The 20,304-nt window shown below is 47.2% G+C and overlaps 2 protein-coding genes across 2 annotated transcripts; one reads left to right on the top strand and one right to left on the bottom strand.

Moving 5' to 3' along the window:
- Positions 1-251: 251 nt before the first annotated feature.
- On the bottom strand, positions 252-5,889 carry M6PR (mannose-6-phosphate receptor, cation dependent). The gene is made up of 7 exons (XM_074871988.1): positions 5,707-5,889; positions 4,232-4,405; positions 3,854-4,026; positions 3,654-3,763; positions 3,320-3,450; positions 2,653-2,779; positions 252-2,043 (listed from the first exon to the last, which is right to left on the bottom strand). Exons 2-7 carry the CDS (start codon positions 4,402-4,404, stop codon positions 1,921-1,923), a joined length of 837 nt encoding a protein of 278 aa, XP_074728089.1. The 5' UTR covers position 4,405; positions 5,707-5,889; the 3' UTR covers positions 252-1,920.
- A 346-nt stretch (positions 5,890-6,235) lies between these two features.
- Positions 6,236-20,095, top strand: KLRG1 (killer cell lectin like receptor G1). The gene is given in 8 exon segments (XM_074870277.1): positions 6,236-6,430; positions 6,646-6,737; positions 7,636-7,688; positions 9,447-9,600; positions 15,215-15,309; positions 16,061-16,206; positions 18,085-18,188; positions 19,005-20,095. Coding segments are annotated over 8 exon segments (945 nt in total). The 3' UTR covers positions 19,111-20,095.
- Positions 20,096-20,304: the final 209 nt, after the last annotated feature.

A 20,304-nucleotide genomic window follows, 5' to 3' on the forward strand; every position in this document is an offset into this window, starting at 1 on the left:
AGAAATACAGAGTATAGGAAACTTTTCCCATCCATAACTACCTGAGCTTTTAAAGTATACCCCTCCCTCTTAAGCCCTAAGGACACTGGAGTTACACAAAGTGGCAGCAAAAACCATGTATTAATAAGAGGAGATCTTGTTCCTGGCAAGAGTATTTCAGGCATAAGGCACCACACACTAAGGACCCTTCACCTTTGGGTAAATGAGATGGTCTGGCACCAAAGAAAGCTCCTGTTACATCAGCACACTGCTTTACCATGTTTTTTGGTCATTTTATTTTTGAAAGTTGTGTTTTGTACAAAAAAAATTACCTTAAACACCACCATGAAAAACAGTAACAACAGACTTGGTGACTTCCTCTTTTTCCCCATGTTATGAGAAAGATTGAGACCATAACAAAAGTCAAAGAAAGCAGGAATTGTTTGCCCACTCTAAACCCAGCAAGAAAGCAGGGCCACCCCTTTTCCCCTCTGTATCACTGTTCAGATTCCTTTGGCAGTACTAAAAACACCCAAACCTTGTCTGTCCTCTGCTGTTAACAGTAGTGGCTTGCTTATTCACAGTCTCTGCCCTCAAGACTGAGGGCAGTTCTCTGCCAGTCTACACTAGGGCAGAATGGGATTGCTTAGAGTCTAGCCCCTCAAATAAAAAGCAACTAAGAATCAAGGTGCCAAGTTCCTGAAGGTTCCCCTCAAGCCTCACAACTCAGCTGTACCTGCTTTTCACCAGAGTCCCAGGAGAAGGTCGCTCTCACTCCCAGCCAGTAGCAGTATGCAAGTACCATCTGCACAGGGCAAATACCTTAAGACTGGCCTGCACCATGCTTAAGGGGACAGCTTATGAAAGCAGGAGTCCCTTACGCAGTTTTTAATGTGTTAGGATTCTCATCCTTGGCTTCTGTGGTTCCTTTTTTATAAAAACAAATGTCATGGGAAAAGCCTCTGCCAAACAAGGAACTTTTGGAGAGCATGAAATCACAATGCTGACAGTGACGGAGCTGTGTGGGCAGTCACCTCAGGAAGCTTGTAACAGAAGTCACGGGGCAGCTACCTGTCTCGTTTTGCCTTGACGTCAGTTCCAGTCTCAGCAGATGTTTCCTTTACTTAGCAGCACATCATTTCCTTTTGCTTCTCAATGATTGAGAAGACTTGAGACAATATCTTGACTGAACTGGAAAGTCACAAGACTGTATTTAACTCCTGTAGTTTTTTAGCATTGCTCCTCTCCAGTCTGAGAGGATGGCATGCATCCCTTTACATCTGTTGAAGGAAACTGGTGTGTACTCTTCAACAAATTGCCATTAGGAAAAGAAAAGACTGCAGAGGTGCTAATGCCTCTTCCACCCCCATGGAGTCTGGCATAGAGCACACTGTACAGGTTATACTGGCAGAAACAGCGTGTAACAGTGCAGAAGCTAGAAAAGCTGAAAATGCATTCAAAGAAAAATAATTCCAGTGTTTTACAGATCCTGTAAACCCTAGGGGGGGGGGCGAGGAAAAAAGAAAAAGACACAAAAGATCCCTCCTACAGTCTCAGCTGTTTTAACCCATGGCCTCCTTCCCCATTCTGCACCCATCCATGGCCCTTTTTTTCCTCTCAGTGATTCATCTCCCATTCCTGCTCAGTGCTGAATGCTGATATTGCTTGCTTTCTGTCTTCTGCTCGACTCTCAGCACTTTTCCTCCCCTCCAGCTCTGCTGCATTTTTAAAAACCTAAGACAGCATTATATTCACAAGACATGCTATCAGGGACCAGTGCTGTTCACACCCAGAGGCATCCATGGGACTTGACACACCGGAGACAGCAAAAGCAAACAGCGTAAAGAAAATCAGAAGTGAGAGAAGGAGAACTGGCTGGGAGGCACCCGGCTAAACAAGCACTGGGAGATGGGGAGAAAAGAACTCAGTGCTGAAAGCCTATCACATCGGTAGCAAGTGGTCATCCCGTTCTTCTGACTCCTCACCCAGCTGGTCATCGCCCACACCACGGTACGCAGCTGGTGCATTTCGGGGCTTAGATCGGCAGACAAAGTCACAGCCATCCTACAAGCACAGGATATCGCACCAGAATCAGACGCTATGCAATTGACTCGGCATCCAAAGCAAAGCATCTTCTGCCATTTCTCTTTTTGCTATGGGATTATGCCTAGCCCTGTGCTAGCCATGTGGGACAGGTCCCTAAAACTTGTCAAGACAAGAGAAGCATGCATACAAACATTCTGCTTGGTTTTGAGAGTTCTGGGCATACTGATTAACAGTATGAAGCAACATCAGACCGAGATGAGCATGGAGGATAAACAGCACTGCCTACAGTGACCAAGAAAGGGTTCCAGGGAGTCACGTGAACATTTCACAGTCCCCAGCTTAACATTCCTACCTGAAAAGTGTCATCCACTAATGAGCATGTGTTTAGTTTGTTACGTAGCAGTTGCAGGATATTGGCAGGGAATCAGTCTCAGAAAGGATTCAAAAATACTCAAAAAAAACCCCCCCAAAACAGAACCAAAACAAGCCTCTTCTGCTGCTGCAAGGTACACTACCCTGGTGGTATGTCTACCCAAGATACATAGTCCACAAAGACAAGGCAGATGCCATTTTCTTCTGTCCTAATATATGGGTCAGGCTGCGAATATACAGGGACTTTTCACTCACCGCCACCAAATTGCCCAGATCTTGCCAGAAGGCAAAGTGAGGAAACTGCTCCATGCCCTTTGCTCCCACTACAAGGCGCTGGTAGAGGAACCCACCAATGATGTAGACTGCAATCAGTGAAGCAAACCTGGAGGGAAGAATTAAAAATCAAAGCTGATGAAATCCTATAGACAACCTCTTCCAAGCCAACTACCTGCCTCAGATTGGTATTGGAGCAAGTAGGCGAACACCACTCATGAACAGAGCTATAAACAGAGACCAGACCTGAAAACGTCCCCAAAATATTGATCTGCTAGTATAAATCTTTCAGCAGCATTACATGACGTAGTGTCTCTAAGCACAAATACAAAAAAATGAGTCAAGACTCCTGGTCTGAATTCCCAGCTCTGGCCAAGACTTGTTGTACAATTTTAGGAAGTCATATCTTCCGTGTTTCAGTGCACTTGTCTGTAAACTATGAAGGAAGGTGTCTACAGGGAACGGAGCAGCTCTGCAGCATCAAGCCTTGAGCAAGAGCTTTGGTCCAAAAAGCTCAGAGGCCTGGTAACATCTAACAGTGGCTGTGGATAGGTACATACAATTATCTAATCTAGTATAGCATTCAGTGTGTTTCTAAATGGCACTGGAGATTATGGCCCAAACATGAACAGCTCTTCAAATGACTCACGTGATCAGCAGAATGGAGCCAACGCTGAGATGGGAATCCTCAGCTGGACAAGCCACACTGCTGTCCATCTCAAAGAGGTAGAAACAATCCTGCTCCTTTTCCCGCTCTTCTGAAATAATGCTGAATGAACTCTGCAATTTGGGAGAAGTCACGTGAAAATACACCCAGGCATGCTGAACTTCACCAGAAGACAGTTTTATCACCGTTGGTGCAGCTCAGCAACAGACACTGGAGGACAGAAAAAAACCTTGCTGCCTCCTCAAAGCCCTTCTGCTTTGAAACAACCGTTTGTGTGGCAGCCTCCTGCTCCTCTCCCACCTCATGTGTCACTCACCGCTGTAACTCCCCGCTTGCAAGAAATCATTATCACAGCTCTTCTCTTCTCACCACTGCAGTGCCTGCCATATGAATCACCTCCTTTATAAATCAGCATGATCCAGTCACCTGCCAAGAAAGAAACAATACAGGCTGCAAATCCAGATCAGGAGGTGAAAGGCAGATACTGAGTAAGAAAAGTATTGAGTGGAATCTTACTTCCATTGAAGACCTGGGTTTCATTGATTCTTCCTATCACTGTGGTCCTTCCATTCTGTCTATCTGTTTGCACCAGGCCACCAAAATCGTGCAAGGTGCTATTGACCTCCCTACACACCCTGAAATGGTAGATGTAGTTTTCTGTTTTGCCTTTCTCCACAGTCACGTTAAACCTGCAGCAGGGAGAGGACAGCACAGGCAGACCATAGGATTACAAAGAACAAGGCTCAAAGCAGTGGACGCTCGAGACCTGGAAGCCACTCACAGCCCATACTAATGGGGGAGCCCATTCTGCAGTCTGGCCCCAAATCTCCCCCTCCCCTTGGCCTGAGGGTAGGCACTGCGCAGCCCCGAGGCCTGCAGGGTGTTGTACTGTACCTCATTTCACTCAGGGGCTCTAGTTTCTTCAGCAGGGCTCTTTCCATTTGCGACTCGCTGCTTTCATCACCAATCACATCACAGCTCCTCTCTTTTGGCTGTTCAGCCCCCACACCGACAGCGAGGGCCATAAAGACTAGCAGCACAGCAGAGGTATGGCAAGGTGATGACATCCTGGACACACACCACAGAGAACACAGAGGATTTACTGTTTCAGCCCCCTGTAAACTAACTTCAGGATCACAGAGTCAATGACTGGCCTCTTCCTCATCCTGATTGCAAAAAGGAGAAGTCAAAATCTAGAAACATCTCACAGTTTCCAAGAGACACTTAAATCTGAATCTCTTGCACAGTCAAAGACAATTCACTGGGCCGATTTGGGATTCTTTTCCAAATTTTGCCTTGGGACCACAAAAAGTTTTGCTGCTGAGCACATTAATTAGCATTGATTCAGCCACGGCAGACCCCAGCAGGCTGAACACTGGAGTAAGTTGCAGGCATAAGCCATCGTTCATTATTGCATCGCACTGAGAAGCCAGTCAGCAGAAAATTATTTACCAGGCCTCTAATCAATCCTCTTTGCAGCTCTCTTGTGAAGAGCCACTGTGATTAGCCAGGCTCTGTTTGTTCAAGAGCCTTAATAATTATAATTATGTTATCTTTCTAGTACTACTTCAGCTGAGAATCTGTAAGTGTTTAATAATGCTAAGCTGCAACTTCACAGAACAGTTTTCTTCTCTTTACACAGGGGAAGAAAGAAACTGAGACATCCTCTGTAAGATCCAACTGAAGAGGTGGTAATGAAGATAATAACAAAATCTAGAAGATTTGGCTTTCAGGTTCATGCTAAAAATCACATATGAAACACCCCATGATTGCACCAGCCAACCACAGTGGCGCAACAGATTCCCCTCTGCTTCCCCCATCGCAGATTTCGGTAAAGCTGGCAGAAGGCAACCGAAAGACCCGCAGTTAAACCAGAGCCTGCCAAGGGGACTGAACCTAACGATTACCCCCAGCCCCCGCGGCGTCCACCGTGGCAGCTCACAACTGCCAAGGCGGCTCTGATCGCCGTAGAGGTCAGATGCAAATGAGACGAGGTGAGATGTGCTGGAATGAGGAAGCCTGTGACACAAGAACTCGTGATTCCTCTCTCACAGGGCCAAAAGCAGAACCCTGCCTTTCGCACCGGCTACAGCTTCTCTGGCCAACTCGCCGGCAAGCGTTTCGCTCGCACACAGGCTGAAGTAAAAAGCGATGCGGCTCTTCCCTTCCCCGCGGCCGGTTCCCGCCCCGGAGGCCGCCTGCCGCTGCCCAGCGCTGGGACGGAGCTGCCCGCCCAGGGCAGGCGCAGTTTCACCCCCGCGGCGGCCCCAGAGGCCTCGGTGCCGCCCCGCTCCCCCGCCCCCGCTCTCCACCCCCCCCCCCCACCCGAGCGCCACCTCCCTCGCCGGCCCCGGGGCCGCCGCACCCACCTGCTGCCGCACCGGCCCCGCCCGCCGCGCCGCCCGGCCTCCCCCCGCCGGGCACGGGCACCCCTACGGAAGAGCAATCGCCGCTCACGGGCAGCCCATGCTGCGCGCTCGGCGGTGACGGGGCGGCCCGGGGACCGCAGGCGCGGACGGCACCAGCCTCCTCCGCGGTCCCGGCCGGCACCCCTCGCCCGCCCCGTGAGCCGGAAGCAGGAAGGGCGTGGCGGAACTGGCGCTCTCCACCAATGGGAACCCGGAAGCCGCCAGAATCGCCTCTCCCACTAGCGACTCCTCAGCGAATGAGGAGCGGCGGTGGAAAGGGGCGGCTCCTAAAGCCCGCCTCCGCTTATAGCGGGAGCAGTTCCAGAGCCCGCCTCCTTCCTCTTCTCCCTCCAATGGGCGGTGAAAAAAGGCGTGAAAATCCCGCCTGCCCTCTCTTCTCACCCAATGAATGATGAGGGCCCCTGGCGCCCGCCGGCTAACCCCGCCCACCCGGCAGCCACTACGGCTCGAGGCGGGAGCCGGTCGCCCAATGGCGGAGAAGCGCTCCCCGTCGGGCCGCCCCTCTCCCCGCCCCTCGCCCCGCCCCTCCGGTGCCGGAAGCGCCGAGGCGCCTAGAGGCCGCTGCGGGGCTGGAGCCCGCCGAGGCCCCTCTGGGGATCAGCTAAACCCGGGGGTTTGTGCCCTTTCCCCCGGCAGCCGAGCGCTCACCCCGGCCCTCACACAGGTCCGGGTCACCTGCCTTTCCCCTCGCGCGCTCTGTCGAAGGCAGTAGTAGACCATCCCTGTCCGTGGACCTTGCCATCCCCACCATGGACCTCCAGAGTGGCTTCTTGTTCAACACACCAGGGAGACCGTGGTTCATAAAACTGCCCTGTGGCCTTGATCCTGCTGCTTTCGTCCCTCTCCTGACACGCTGTTTTGTTACACTTTGGAATAAAGGTGTCTTCACCAGCTTCTGCAAGCTTTAACACTGCAGAGGAATTCCAGGTCCGGCTGCTCATGCACGAGGTTCGTGGACTTGCACATCCTGGGTATGATTAATAAAGCTTTAAATTATTTGAGATTGGCCTATGCAAAGGACATTTCTTTTAAGTCACGCCCTTGCTGTGATGGTAAGAGAGGCTGCTTTCCAGGGCTCTGTTACTGGAAGGAATGGATGTGCTTTGCCAGAGCTCTGAGGCTTTTGCATCTTTTAGTTAAGAAATAAATGCTGGATTTAGTGGATTTGCCAACATGCTAGAGAGGCCACTTGGTTGAGGGGACTTTGGGAGGCTTCCCTAAGGTGTGCTGCTTCAGTAGTGAAGAACTGGGAAGGACCATCATTGACCCCTGGAAAACTGATCAGTTTTAGTCTGCTGTGCTGTGTCTCCTACTGCTGATTCCACTGGGAGTATGGCACAGACATCTCAGCTGCAGAAGTCAGATTTATTTATATTCATACTTGGCTATTAACTGTGTGTTGCCTGCATACCTCCTACAGTGCGATCACTTCCTCTCTATTTCCTGTCCAAACTCAACTTATTGCTGATATTTGAGAGAAAATGGTAAAACGCATCAAAACAGAGCTCTTAATTCTTCTTTGCCAGTCTTTATTTCTTCACTTGTTCACAAATGACACTGTTTTTGTGATCACACTGGCCCTGCAGGCAGCCTGTAGGGCCTTTGGCCACAGCCTTTTCCCCTTGGTCTGGGCACTTAAGCTGTGTCTGAATCTTGTTGGTTTCTTTCCAGCCACACAGATTACATTCCCAGCTAAGCTCTGATCATGACTATAGCACATTCTCCCTCTCTGGGCTTGACAGGTCTCTTTAGACTTCCCCGATATCCATTCAGAGCATTCAGGGGAGGCTTTCCCCCTCTTGTGTTGCTCTGCTGTCTTCTGCTTTCCCCTTCCTTTCAAGTATAGACTCCCTGTCTTGCTGTCTACAGGTCCTGCCCAGGATTAGAAGGAATCTTGTGGGTGCAATATGCCACCTTTAGAGGCAAGTGTGTGATGGAGAAATTTGCAGAAACATCCAATCCATGCCTTCCCAGACATGCACATCGTAACAAATCAGCCACAACACTCTATATCAAACTAAAACATCCTCCCAGGCAATCACTTCTCAAATTTACAGCATGTCACCAGGATGGGGAGCAATCATCCCTGTCCTAGAACTGAAAACCGTGGCAAACTCTTTTGTTGAGAATGCCCAAACAATTCTTGTAAATGAACCGTACCAGTGATGACACCCCGAGCCTGGCAAACATCTCCAATCTGAGCATGAAATGGAAGGGATCAGAATCTGTATCAAAACAAAAACAAGCCAACCATGTAGCTAAGAGGTTTCTCGGGATGCTAGAGCATCAGTACTCCCCACCGTAGAATCATAGAGTCGTTTAGGTTGGAAAAGACCCTTAAGATCATTGAGTCCAACCGTTAACCTAGCACTGCCAAGTCCACCACTAGACCATGCCCTTAAGCACCACATCTACATGTCTTTTAAATACCTCCAGGGATATGGTTCAACCACTTCCCTGGGCAGCCTGTTCCAATGCTTGACAACCCTTTTGGTGAATAAATTTTTCCTCATATCCAATCTAAACCTCCCCTGGCACAACTTGAACCATTCTCACCAATGGTGAGTCCTCACTAGTTCAAAAGAGAACTGTCCTTTCCTGTTATTGCTGACCACAGAGTCACAGAATGAGGTTGGAAGGGACCTCTCAAGGTCATTGGTCCAAGCCCCTACTCAAGCCAGGCCACCTACAGCCAGTTGCCCAGGACTGTGTCCAGACGACTCTCCATAGAGGGAAACACCACAACCCCTCTGGCCAACCTGTGCCAGTGTTTGGTCACCCTCACACTAAAAAAGTGTTTCCTGATGTTCAGAGGGAACCTCCTGTGTTTCCATTTGTGCCCATTGCCTCTGGTCCTGTCACTGGGCACCACTGGAAAGAGCCTGGCTCTTCTTGTACCCTCTCTTCAGGTATTTATATATATTAATAAGATCCTCCCCAAGACCTCTCTTCTCCAGGCTAAACAGTCCCAGCTTTCTCAGCCTTTCCTCACAGGACAGATGCTCCAGTCCTGTTACCATCTTTGCGGCCCTTTGCTAGACTCTCTCCAGTCTGTCCATGTCTCTCTTGTACTGGTGCTGTTGAGATCTTGACTCAGAGGGTGCTGAGGGATGCCAGCTCTCAACGCCTGCCTGTGTCTCATGCACATTCACGCTGGGTGTTGGGTGTAGACAGAGTTCCCAGTAAAATTGTCCAAAGCTCACAAGGCTTCCTTCTCAAACCCATGCTGTCCACCTCTACTTCCCTTTGGACAGCAGTTGGGCTGCCAGTTTGCTGTAGCCATTGCTTATCCCACTTTTCACCTTGTACTCTTGCTATTCACCTTTTCCACCTTGTGTTCTCGCTATCCACCTGCTTCTGTCCTGAGAGGGAGCTCTTCAGAGCTGCACACATTCTCACAATTACTGCATCACTGTAATCACAGCCTCTCACACTGACAACAGTTAGAATGCCCACGAACTTTGTGATTAATCACTGCTTCCACTAACAACTGTTCTTAAGACATCCCTCATGAGGTTACGAAACGGAAGTTGTTGCACTTCCACTGCTCTCCATTCTGTTGTAAATGTGGTTATTCTGAGCAGCTGGAGATAGAGGTTGCAACTTCACATTTCTTGTCTTCTGAATGTAGCCTCAGGTTTCCTGTTTCACAGGTGTGGAGTCCTGTCACTCGACAGCCTGATCGAAACATCTTGTCATATGCACTCTTTGCTTTGGCACAGAGGGAAGCAGATCAGAAACTTCTGCAGCCGAAGTGAGTGAGGGAATAATTGATACTTCTGTCAGATTCTCTCAGACTCCTCCGCTGAGGGCCAAAGCTGCACGGGGAAAAAAGAGGTAAGGAAGCTGGATGAGGTAGGTCAACAAAAGGTTTTATTTTGAGAGAAAGCAAGATCTAACAAAAACTCTGAGCTAGCCACTGATTTTGAGTGCCAGCTCACTGTGCTGTTGCTCTGGTTCTAGAATTACCCTGAGTATTTTAATGTGATAAAAGCTGATGGGTTAGAGACCCAGCATTGCTCCCCTCGCTCTCTCCGTCAGACCCCTTTTGGTGTCTACTCCTGGGCATTCAACCCAGGTATTCTTTTCTCTGAAACAGAGATTTGCAGTTTTAAAGTTGTCTGCTTGTCAGCTATAAGAGATTGTCAGCAATAGTTCTTTGAAGGGCATGTGAGATGCGAGTACAGATAAATTAGGGGCGTGTGCTAATCAGAGATCAGAGACAGAGGAGGCATATGAAATCATACAGTCTCTCTCCCCCGTGGGGCTCTGCAGGATTCTTTTGTGATACATTTTTTCCTGTGTTTCCTCTGTTCTAGTTTTACGTACCTCCCAGTGAGCAAATTTTCAGCTTTTGCCTTGAGACAGTTCTGCAGGGCATTTTACTATCAGGAAGATTTCTTAGTGCTTTCCTTAAATTTTCTCTTTCCTTATTTCCAGGCCTTGCAGATGTCACACTGAGCGATTTCTTTCACTGCTTAGTTGAGAAATACCACCTTAGAAGAGTGAGATTTTGCATTGGTGATCATTCTTTACAAGTGTCTCCTTCTCATGAGCTGATTACTTTTCCTCTAAATGCCCCTGTGCTTTAGACAAGTTGTGTTGCATTGGCTGCAACACTAATGGTTGACCTTTTTTCAGAGCTGTTACAGCAAAGGGGGCTCTGTGGGATATGAGATTTCCACACCCTGATCAGAATAACTGCATGTATCTGTGGCTGTTACTGCTGCCTGATCACTTGCTGCACTATGGAAACAAAGCCAGTACAGAAACCCCCAGGTTCCTATCTGGTAATCACACTCCATCTGCCTGGAAGGCCACTGTCTTGCTTTTACATGTGTTTTCATAAGAAATGATGTTTTCTGTTGCATCAGAAAACACGGGGACATCCCTTCATTCCTTGCCATTTGCGTTCACTCCCACCCTCTTGGAGGTGGAGATTACCCGATTGAAATGTTGGCAGTTTTCTTTTTAATATTCCTCCTCTCCACATTCCTTTATATACCCTCATCTTTTTGAGCTAAAGTCAGAGGACCTAAAATAAGGAAGCTGATCTTTGAACACACGTTCTGTGCATATTATTTGATTATTTCCTAGCTCTCTTCTGCGTGCGAGGAGTCTCTAAGGATCAGTTTGAGTACCTTCCTTTAGAAGATTTTTATTTTCAACTCTGTCCCTGCCTCCATCACTTTTGAGAGATGTGCTCTCACGTGTTTCATCTCTCTGTTTTCAAATGCACACCCTTGTTAACAAGTCATGATGCAGTATCACAGGTATATCACAGGGTAGAGGTCATTCCCCTGGTCAAACCAGCTGGTTTTGGCTGTCATGGACTCCTCAAAAACGAAGAGTTGCCCTGGCTGTCCTCTGGCTTCCAGAGAGCCTTAGATAAGCCACAAAATGTCATTCCAGCAGTCACTTAAGACAGTGTTAGCCTGTGTGTCATGCTTGTAGTAACAGCAATAACCAGGTCGGTGCTGTAGCCAAGGACAGGATCCTCATTTCTCAAATCCTCCTCCCCGGCCCTAGGTAGTCATGTTGCTCCCATACTGACGTAGGCAGGAGCTGAGGGAAACCATTTGGGACAGTGCAATGACATTCTTCAGATTGTCCTAGAAGACTTGAATTACAAAATGCTAACAGCTTTCAGTTTTTGAACTGAGTCTGGACTCCCAAACCTAAAATATTGGGTCACGTTGCTTGCAGATGAATGCAGTGTATCAGTCATTTCTCCAGAGCACTGAGAGACCTAACAGGGTGTTTTGTATACTAGAAAATTATAACATTGGATATTTATGTTAAATGTCCACCAGTCCACTTCCCCCTTCCCTTGGGGAGACTCTTCCACAGTTCCTCAGACAACTACATGGAAATATTTCTGGATGCTCCATTGAAATTTCCCTCCTCTGTTTTGAACTCATCTCAGGTACTTCTCCCATCCTCTTCTACAAGAGCTTCACGTGTAGTCCAGGGGCTGAGGATCAAACACAAACCCCTGAATCTGTTTTAAAAAGGGGGAACTGCAGGGACTCCCCTTTGCAAGGGGTAAAAATCCCGATCTATGAAATTCTTTATTCCACTTCCGTGGACTGATCACTGCAGTTCAAGTGAGGCTTAAATTCACCTCGAATACTTCAATATGACTTTCACACTTTCTTTTCTCCTCCCAAAATTATCTAATGGCATAATTTTTCATTTTTAAGAACTAAAGTGAGCTCTCCCACTGCTCTGGTTGTGGAGGTGTCCTGGGATTTTGTTTTGATGATGAGTCCAGTCAGTTCCTTTTTTCTGCAGTTGGTTTGAAACAATAGTGGGTGAACTGCTCTATTCATTGCCAGGAGGCACCAGCTCGGTGCCGGTGCTGACATTTAAGGATTAACCATTTCACTGACTGTCATCGCAGTCGCCTTGTCCTGGAAGTAGTTATCGTGAAATCAGGAACAGTGATCTGGACGATGCAGGAGGTAGCTTCTTTGCGAGGCAAGAGAGGAAGGAAAACAGAAGTGCAAATCCTCAGAAATGTAGTCTCAGAACAAAGAATTATGTTTCAACAGATACTTATCTCCTTTTACTTAGTTTTCAGCTGTAATCTGCAGAGAAGAAGCTCCACCCTGCCCTTTAACCTCGGGCTGACTCCATTCTCTTGAGGTTTAATCTGAAGGCAAACCCCACAACACCAGAGCTGCAAAGACGACCTTACAAGAGGAACCGAGAGCAGGCAGAGACCAACTACCCAGTACAAGTCCTTCAGTTTGCCCATTGTCCTCTTGCCTGAAGCTGAGGAATAGGGTGTAACTGAAAAGTCTTTCCATATTTTGTAACTGAAAAGAGATGGATTTTTGTTCTTTAATAATGATTAAAAAAATAAATAAATGTTGCTATTTTTTAACTACAAGTGGGACAGCTAGAAGATCCTGAAAGCTTCAGGAAACACAACAAAACCTTTACCTTAGGAAAGATCTTTCTACCAGAAGAATGATGCTTACAACAAAGTTCCCTCATGCTTTCATTTGTTACCTTAGAAACTTCTAAGCAAAACCGCAGGTCTAAATATATTGCTATAAACCAGAAACTGATCTTAAAACCGCTGAGCCTGCAAACTGCTCTAAGATAAAAATAAATTATTTTTTATTAATTTATTGATCTGGTCTTCTTTCTGTATTTGGACCAAGCTTCCAATGCTTAAAGGATGCATTCTTGTTTTTAAGTGCAGTCCCTTCCCCTTCTGTTTTAGCACTGGCTTTCTTTGTCCTTCCCACAATATTCTTGTTACGTGATGTGCATTTGTTTTCAGCCTCCACCAAGAGATCCTAAAAAAAGTCTCCCCTACCGCTTACAAATATTTTATTCCCTTAGCCATCCCTTTAAATTTCTCTCTGACAAACTTCTTCACTTTCCTGTCGTTTCCCATTTTGAAATTATTATACGACAGTGCTTTTTGGTGATGGTGTTGATGGTTTTTGTCTCTGTTGAATCTCAGTGAGTTTGTGTTCACTGCAGCAGAGAAGCTGCTGGATGGAGCCACAGGGAACTGGGTGACCTGAGCACAGCTCAGGGCAGTCACAAGATGCTTCGTTTTCTGTGTTTCCTGGCTCTCCACTCCACAAGGTGCTTGTTGATGGTGTCTAAGCATTCAGTCTCAACATCACACCCTGACATGGCATTTGCATAATTTAATGTAATTAATTGACACCTGTCATCACTGTGCTTCCTTCACAGTTGCTCTGGTTTTGTTTTTTTGCTGATTCATGAGTGCTGTCACCATCCTTGTCTGGCAGTCCATAATATAATTTCAACTCTATGCATTTAGTAGTATTTGCCTGGTCTGTGGGGATGCTGTTACTGTTACTTCTTGATGCAGTTAGTTATTTAACCTAATTTGACTGTAATTTTACTTGAGCAGAGAACAGCCCCCTCCATTTCCCCTGTGTATTCTGTATCCTCTTGCTATGACATCCTGCTCACAGCTCTTCTTCCACCAAGTTTTTAACATGCTTGCTGTGGTAATGTCTTCGGTTAAAGCTGCCCTTCCCCTTCCTCCATCTTATTCATTAGACTCTTAGCCTATTTTGGGAGTACAAATCTGTTTGGGTCTTGTGACATGACCAAGAGAGAGAAGCACCTCAGGTTTCATGAGCTCCACTGGGGACTTTGCTGCTGGATTTGCATAGAAGACTCTGGAGCACCACAAGAGCAGGATGTGGTACATAAGCTTAAGGGAGAAGCACAGGGAAATCTTGGGTTCCTCAACATCATTAGCTGCACATTTAGTCCTTCTTAGAAAGTCCTGTTGTCTGTGCAGCTGTCATAGTGAAATTAATAAAGCAAGAAAACCAACCCCCCCCGGAGCTCATCCGTGGCAGTAAGAGTCATCCTCTCCTTTGCCTGGGAGAGTGGAGATTTTAGTGCTGAGATTTCAAACAGCTTATGAAAAGTGAATGCCTCTCGGGTCAAACACAGCTCCAGGAGATAACAACAGGAAAGCAAGGCGTAGCCTGGTGGTTACCACGTTGTGCTGCTGTACACGAGCAGATCTCTACATAGCAGTCCTGCCCTGGCCTTTGAAGGGAAGCTGTGCTGTGCTATGGTGGAGGCTGCCCCAAGGACTTGTCCTCTGCCACTGGCAGCCACTGAACAGCTGATGGTGGTGGTGAAAGTGTGGAGGGGCATCCCAAGGGCTTCAAGGCTGGCCCTCCCATCCTGCCACCCCACCACGGGGGAGGCAGATGAGAGCCTAGGACTGACTTGGGAGCGTCCTGGGAAGATGTAACATGACCATGTGTCTAAGCCTGTGAACAAGATGCTGAGGTTAAACCTGTCACTGTTGCTGAGAGAGCTGGAGGAAAGACCTTGAGTTTCTTTTTGTGTTTAAGCTGGAACATCGTGCCTGTGTGTGCAACTCTGTGATTCCACCCTGAGCTTCGATGCTGAGGCAGGAGTGGGTTTGCTGGGAGGCTCCTGCCAGCACGAGGTGCCACATGGTGCCTGGGGGGCTCTGGCTGACTTGGGGCGGGTGCTTCCTCAGCCGGGGTCAGCCACTGCAGGGGCTGGACCAGGCAGCTCTGTGGCCAGGCAGGGGCAGAGCTGTGGTGGACCTGGAGATGCTCAGGTACACCTCCTGGGAAGCTCAGGTGCACCTCCTGCGAGGCTCAGGTACACCTCCTGGGAAGCTCAGGTGCACCTCCTGGGAAGCTCAGGTGAACCTCCTGGGAAGCTCAGGCAGGGATTGATGACCCAAGACCAGCTGAAATGGGGCTGGCAGGCAGGGACTTGGGGAGACCCTGGAGAGGGTAGTCAGGGACAGTGATGGCAGCAATGTGCAGAATGTAGACAGGCAGGGATGCTCTAAATAGTTCAGTTCTTTATGGAAATGTCCAGGACACACTATGTAAAACCACCATCAGTTTTCATGCGGCTGCTGTTCACTATGGATTCTTTTCTCTTTTATGGCTCCCTGTCTGTGGCCAGCAGTTGTGCTGGGCTTGTTTATAGGCTTTGGGATACTGAACATCTCCCTAAAGATTGCTTTGATTTGGAAGATGAGTAAGATCACAAAGGGGTGCTGAGGATGAACAACCAACAGTAAAGGACCGGAGACTCACCTAAGCACAGGAGCTCAGATCCTGAACTCCATTATATGAGGTTAAACCAGAAGCTGTTATAGGTTTCTACCAGCCTTAAGTACCCACTGAAGAATATATTCCTTGTGCAGACCCCAGGCAACCCATTTCAGATCCTGTGGCAAAGAACAGTGAAACATATTATTGAAAGTTTTTTGTAGACTTGTCTGCTGTAATTACAGTGGTAAACTGTAGAACAAAAATGCAAGGTCTATAACACTTTTGCGTGCATGCAGAAGGTGCTAAACCATGTAGGAGAGCTTACTGTTTGCTGCTTAAAGCCTGTTCACCTGATGTGTGAGATGATCACACCGTACCCACAGAATGATGTCATTTTTTCCCTTACTTTTTGCACACCCAGAGAGTCATCTGCTTTCCGATAACCAATTTTGGTTCTCAGGTATCTGAGTAGTTCAGAAGAAACCCTGAGAGAGTGTGTGTGTGTGTGTGTTGCACCAGCATCAGAGTGCATGTGACTCTTGTATGAAGATTGGAAATTGCACAGAGGATATGGAGTTCAGTGTTCATGCATTGTTATTTTTAGATGCTTATCCTGACTTGTGTTTTCTGCATTGCAACTATCCAGAAGAGTTGCTTTTCAGCAGGTCCTTGGTGACAAGTGTCTTTCTGTTGGTTAGTGGTAGAGAAAAGCTGGTATTTTGATTCCTTTACAGGTGACTCCCACCCACGCTGCCCTGAGCAGTGGGTGGCCTACAGAGGGAGCTGCTACTCCTTCTCCAAGGAGAGGAAAGACTGATATTCCAGCCAGGAATCCTGCTGGGCACAGGGAGCTCATCTCCTGGTGATCAGCGATACCTGGGTAAATGGTTTTCATATTCTTTGAGGATCTTTCATTTCCTTTCAGATACCTCAGTGATTGACATCCAAGCAGTGCTGTCACTCTGTCAATATTTTGACTTTAAAAAAGAGGGAAGATTTATGACTGTGATGTTACAGTGCACTTCCAGTTTCAGTATACACCTTAGAAGTTCCCAGCAGGGAAAGAAGCAAAGGGGGGAAGGGAGAGGTGAGGGTCACTGTCAGCTACTCAGAATCATCCTATGAAGGATGTTAGGAGACAGCCTTCTCTGCCCCTCTCCACCTCCCCTCCTATCCCCAGGAAGGTTGATGTGAATGATTACAGGAAAAGACTGTGGCACTGTGCAGTCACTGTACTCATTGCCTACAAACCATTATGTCCCCACTCTCCAGAAATGCTAAGGAAAAGCGGTGCCTCTCCTCCCTGCAACCGCTCCAGCTCCTCCTGCGCAGTGACCCTTGCCACTCCCTGCGTTCACGCACGGGGATTTCTTTCTCAGTCTGTTTTCAACGCTTACTTCCTCTCTCTGCCAAAAAACCTCAGCTGTGCTGGTGAAATCAGAAACCATCTATTCCACTGCTTGTTTTCCAGCAGGTGCTCACTGGGGGCAGGGGCATGTATGACCACTAAAGAAATGGGTAGAGCTGATCACTAAGGAGGTGAGGCATGTCTGCCTAAATAGAGCAGAAGTACTTGATCTGGTTTTACACAAGCCAGGGCTTATTAGCTCAGGTCCAATGAATGTGGACAGCTTCCAGTCCCTGGACAGAAGTTGCATTGTATGATGTTCTGTGGGGGCTTACAAAGCCAAGCCTCTGCTCGACTGGGAGTATGTACCAGGCTGTCACACTTGCTTAGGCAAATCCTGATTCCTCAGGAAATACCCATCTTCCCCAAATTACCCATTTCTCTGCATGAAGAAAGCCTCCCTGTTCCATCTGCTTTCTTACTACTGTCTCTGCTACTAAAGTGTTACCCATTATCCCTGCTCAGACTTCCCCACGTAAGCAAAACTTTCCTAGCTACCCATGCCCTGTGCTGCAAAGGCTGTGATTGTTCAACCTCCCTTTGCCAGGGAAGCACAGTCACCTCCAAACCACCAGCAACACTCAAGCATTCCTCAAGCTACTACTCCCACTACTTTACTAAGCCAGCTTTGTTAACGGCAAGGATGGAGCCCAGCTGTACCACTGAAAGGTTTCTGTTGTTTGGTTTCATTGCAAATGTGGACAAGACAAACTTCTCTCTCTTTTTTTTTTTTTTTTTTTTTTGGCGGGGGGGCAGCGGGGAGGAATTTACTTCAGGGCTGAGTTTCTGTGCAGGCTTCACTTTTTAACAGTAAACAGGAGTTAAAAGTTAGGTAAGAGGAAATGAACATTGAAAACACGTAGGAGGAAAGTTTGTATAAAATGTAATGAGCTTTGGTCCTGGGCTCTTTACACAGATCTGTCAGTTCCTTTGCTTCCTGCCCTGACCTGATTTTACCTTTAATTGTTAATACTTTGTATTAGCTTGCTGGCTAGCTGTATGGTAGAGCATTAGTATTAATACTAATGGCATACATTCCTACGTAAAGCTCTGTGTAGGAAACTCCAGGAGAGTGGGGTGCCTTGCCCTCAGAAATATCCTTTGAAGAATCTGCCCAGAACCCTTGAAAGCACGTTTACTTCCTTGTGAGTGTACACATAGTTGTTATTTCAGGCATGATCTGCAGGGCTGATCTTCCTGATTAGAAGATGCTTGAGAAGCAGCATTGTCAGCCTCTTAAGGAACAGTCAGGCCAGGGGATTATCTTGCTCTCTGTTCTCTTTACTTATCCTTACCTCCATTTTCTGGTTGTCTTTCATCAGTCACTTTGTAATTTGTCACCATTTCTAGGACCTGTTCAAGAGTATTCAATCAGGATATTTCTGGATTGGATTGAGGAACAGCACAGGCTCCGGATGGATTTGGGAAGATGGCTCTATATTCAATGGCACTAAGTGAGTTTCATCCTGTTTTAAAAACAACAGTGCTAATTCAGATTGCCTGGTGTTCCACAACACCTAGAGTTCCTGCATCAGATCTCAGGAGCTTTCTTCCTGGGCAGATTTTCTTCTTACTGTCACCTGTATGGCACTGAACTCAGAAGGGTCTACTTTTTACTTCCCTGCACCTTGTAAAGGCATGTACCTATGAAAAGCAGGGCTAATGTTAGTATCTCACTCTCTACTTCCCTCCAGATCTGCTCAGACCAAGGATTATTTACCTGCCCTGCCCACACAGTGACTCAGCCAGAAAAGCACATGGTCCACCTTGCACTCATTCTGCCAAGTGCTGGTGTCACTGGGTGTGAGGACCCAGCCCTTTGATCCTTCACTGGTGCCAACCCAAGTCAGAACCTTAATTTTGGTTCAGTCTTTACTTGGACAGAACTCAGCATTCTGCATGAGGGAAAACATTGTGATTTGGTCCAGTGACTTTGCCTGGCCCTTTCCTTTTTATGACAGTTAAGACAAGGAGTTAGCCTCTAATATTTCTCCAGCAAGGAAAGTTGCCCAAGATCTTGCTGTCAGTAGGTCAGTACTCTAAGCACTTGGCTTAGTTTCTTCTTAAACCCAGCTTTCTGTTCTTACAAACTCCTTGGAGGCAATCATCTTTCGATGAAACTCTCAGCACTGCTGTTCTCATGGAGAGGTTGAGTTCTTTCCCTTCCTCTGGGCTCCACCCTTCAAAATCAGGTATTTTTTCTTTTTTGCCTCCAGGAGACAATCTCAGCATTTTATTTCAGTCTCACTTTTGTTTCATGTCTCTTGCAGGGTCCTCTCCAACAGCCCCAGTTGTGTTGTCCTGATGAAAGATCACTTTCAGGCCTCCAGCTGTGAATTTTCTGCTCCATGGATCTGTGAGAAATCTCATGGATAAATCCTGTGTGCATTTTCATTTCATAACCATCTCATCAGTGGTACAAGTAGTCACTGTCCTGCAAACCAAAGGTGTACACAAGACCAAGGACTTGCCCTTTCCATACCCTCACAAAGGTGTTTTGCAGGGACAGGCTTGTTGCCCGTAAGGGTGAGTTATCCTCAGTAGTAGATCTGCTCTCAGTCCACATGTGTTGGATTAGTGCTGTCTGTGACCAGATGAGACCTGGGATAGATTCCTTGGCCTAGTCTTTGCCTGATTTGTACTATAAGGGCAAACAGAAAATTAGTTACAACAGATGCTGGGTCTTCAAATCTCTGAGGGTGAGCTGGCCATTTTCCTTCATTCCTGAGCATCAGATTTCATTTCCATTCCCTGCATCTCCATTGTCTGGTGCCAGCAGGATTGAGAAAATGAAGCCTGCTGAACAGACTTCTCCCAGTAGCAGCCTCTCCTTTTGCATTCCAGTGCTATGAGTGAGAGAGAAGAGGGGGAAATGAGACTACAACTTCTGCAAATCCAGCAGTGAAAAGAAACCTCCAGTACTGCACTGGACCAAAAGTGTGTACCCATGTCATTACTTCTCTCTGTTGGAAGGAACCAGCTGCATGCCATGCTTTACAGGCCAGCTTCAACCAAACTAGTCAAGAGGCTGGACATCTGGAGGCAAAGGAATGCAGTTAATTATGTGTTGTTGAATCAACCAAAAACGTGTTTCTGCCTCCATCTCTGCAGTTTCAGAGAGAGGAAGGAGTGGACAAATCCTTACTACAAGGAGCTTTTAGTTCAAATAGAGCAGAGACAGGCTAAGAGTGTGAACAGCGTAAAAACACAGTGAACTTTAAGGATGGGACAGTAGGTTGCACTTCCACTGACCTGGAAGTCTCTTTTTCCACCCAGAGATTTTGTTCCAACAAAGGAAGATAAATTTTATTAATTTCCTGTTTATCCTAATATATTTATATTCTATTCCAATTTACTATTATCAATTTATCCTTGGTCTGGAATTGCAGTTTATAGTCCGATGCAGTCAGAGCAGTAACTCTGACAGGACTGCCTGGTGATGGGTGGTGCTGATGCAAAGTGTCTGCTGTTATGGTCTGAGAGTTTGCCTGTACGTGTCCAGCACATCTGCTGCGTACTAGCGGGCGTACGCTGCTGGGTCTGTATCAACCGTGTCTGAAGCACACGCAG

Source organism: Strix uralensis, chromosome 5, assembly GCF_047716275.1.
Source record: "Strix uralensis isolate ZFMK-TIS-50842 chromosome 5, bStrUra1, whole genome shotgun sequence".
Classification (NCBI taxonomy): domain Eukaryota; kingdom Metazoa; phylum Chordata; class Aves; order Strigiformes; family Strigidae; genus Strix; species Strix uralensis.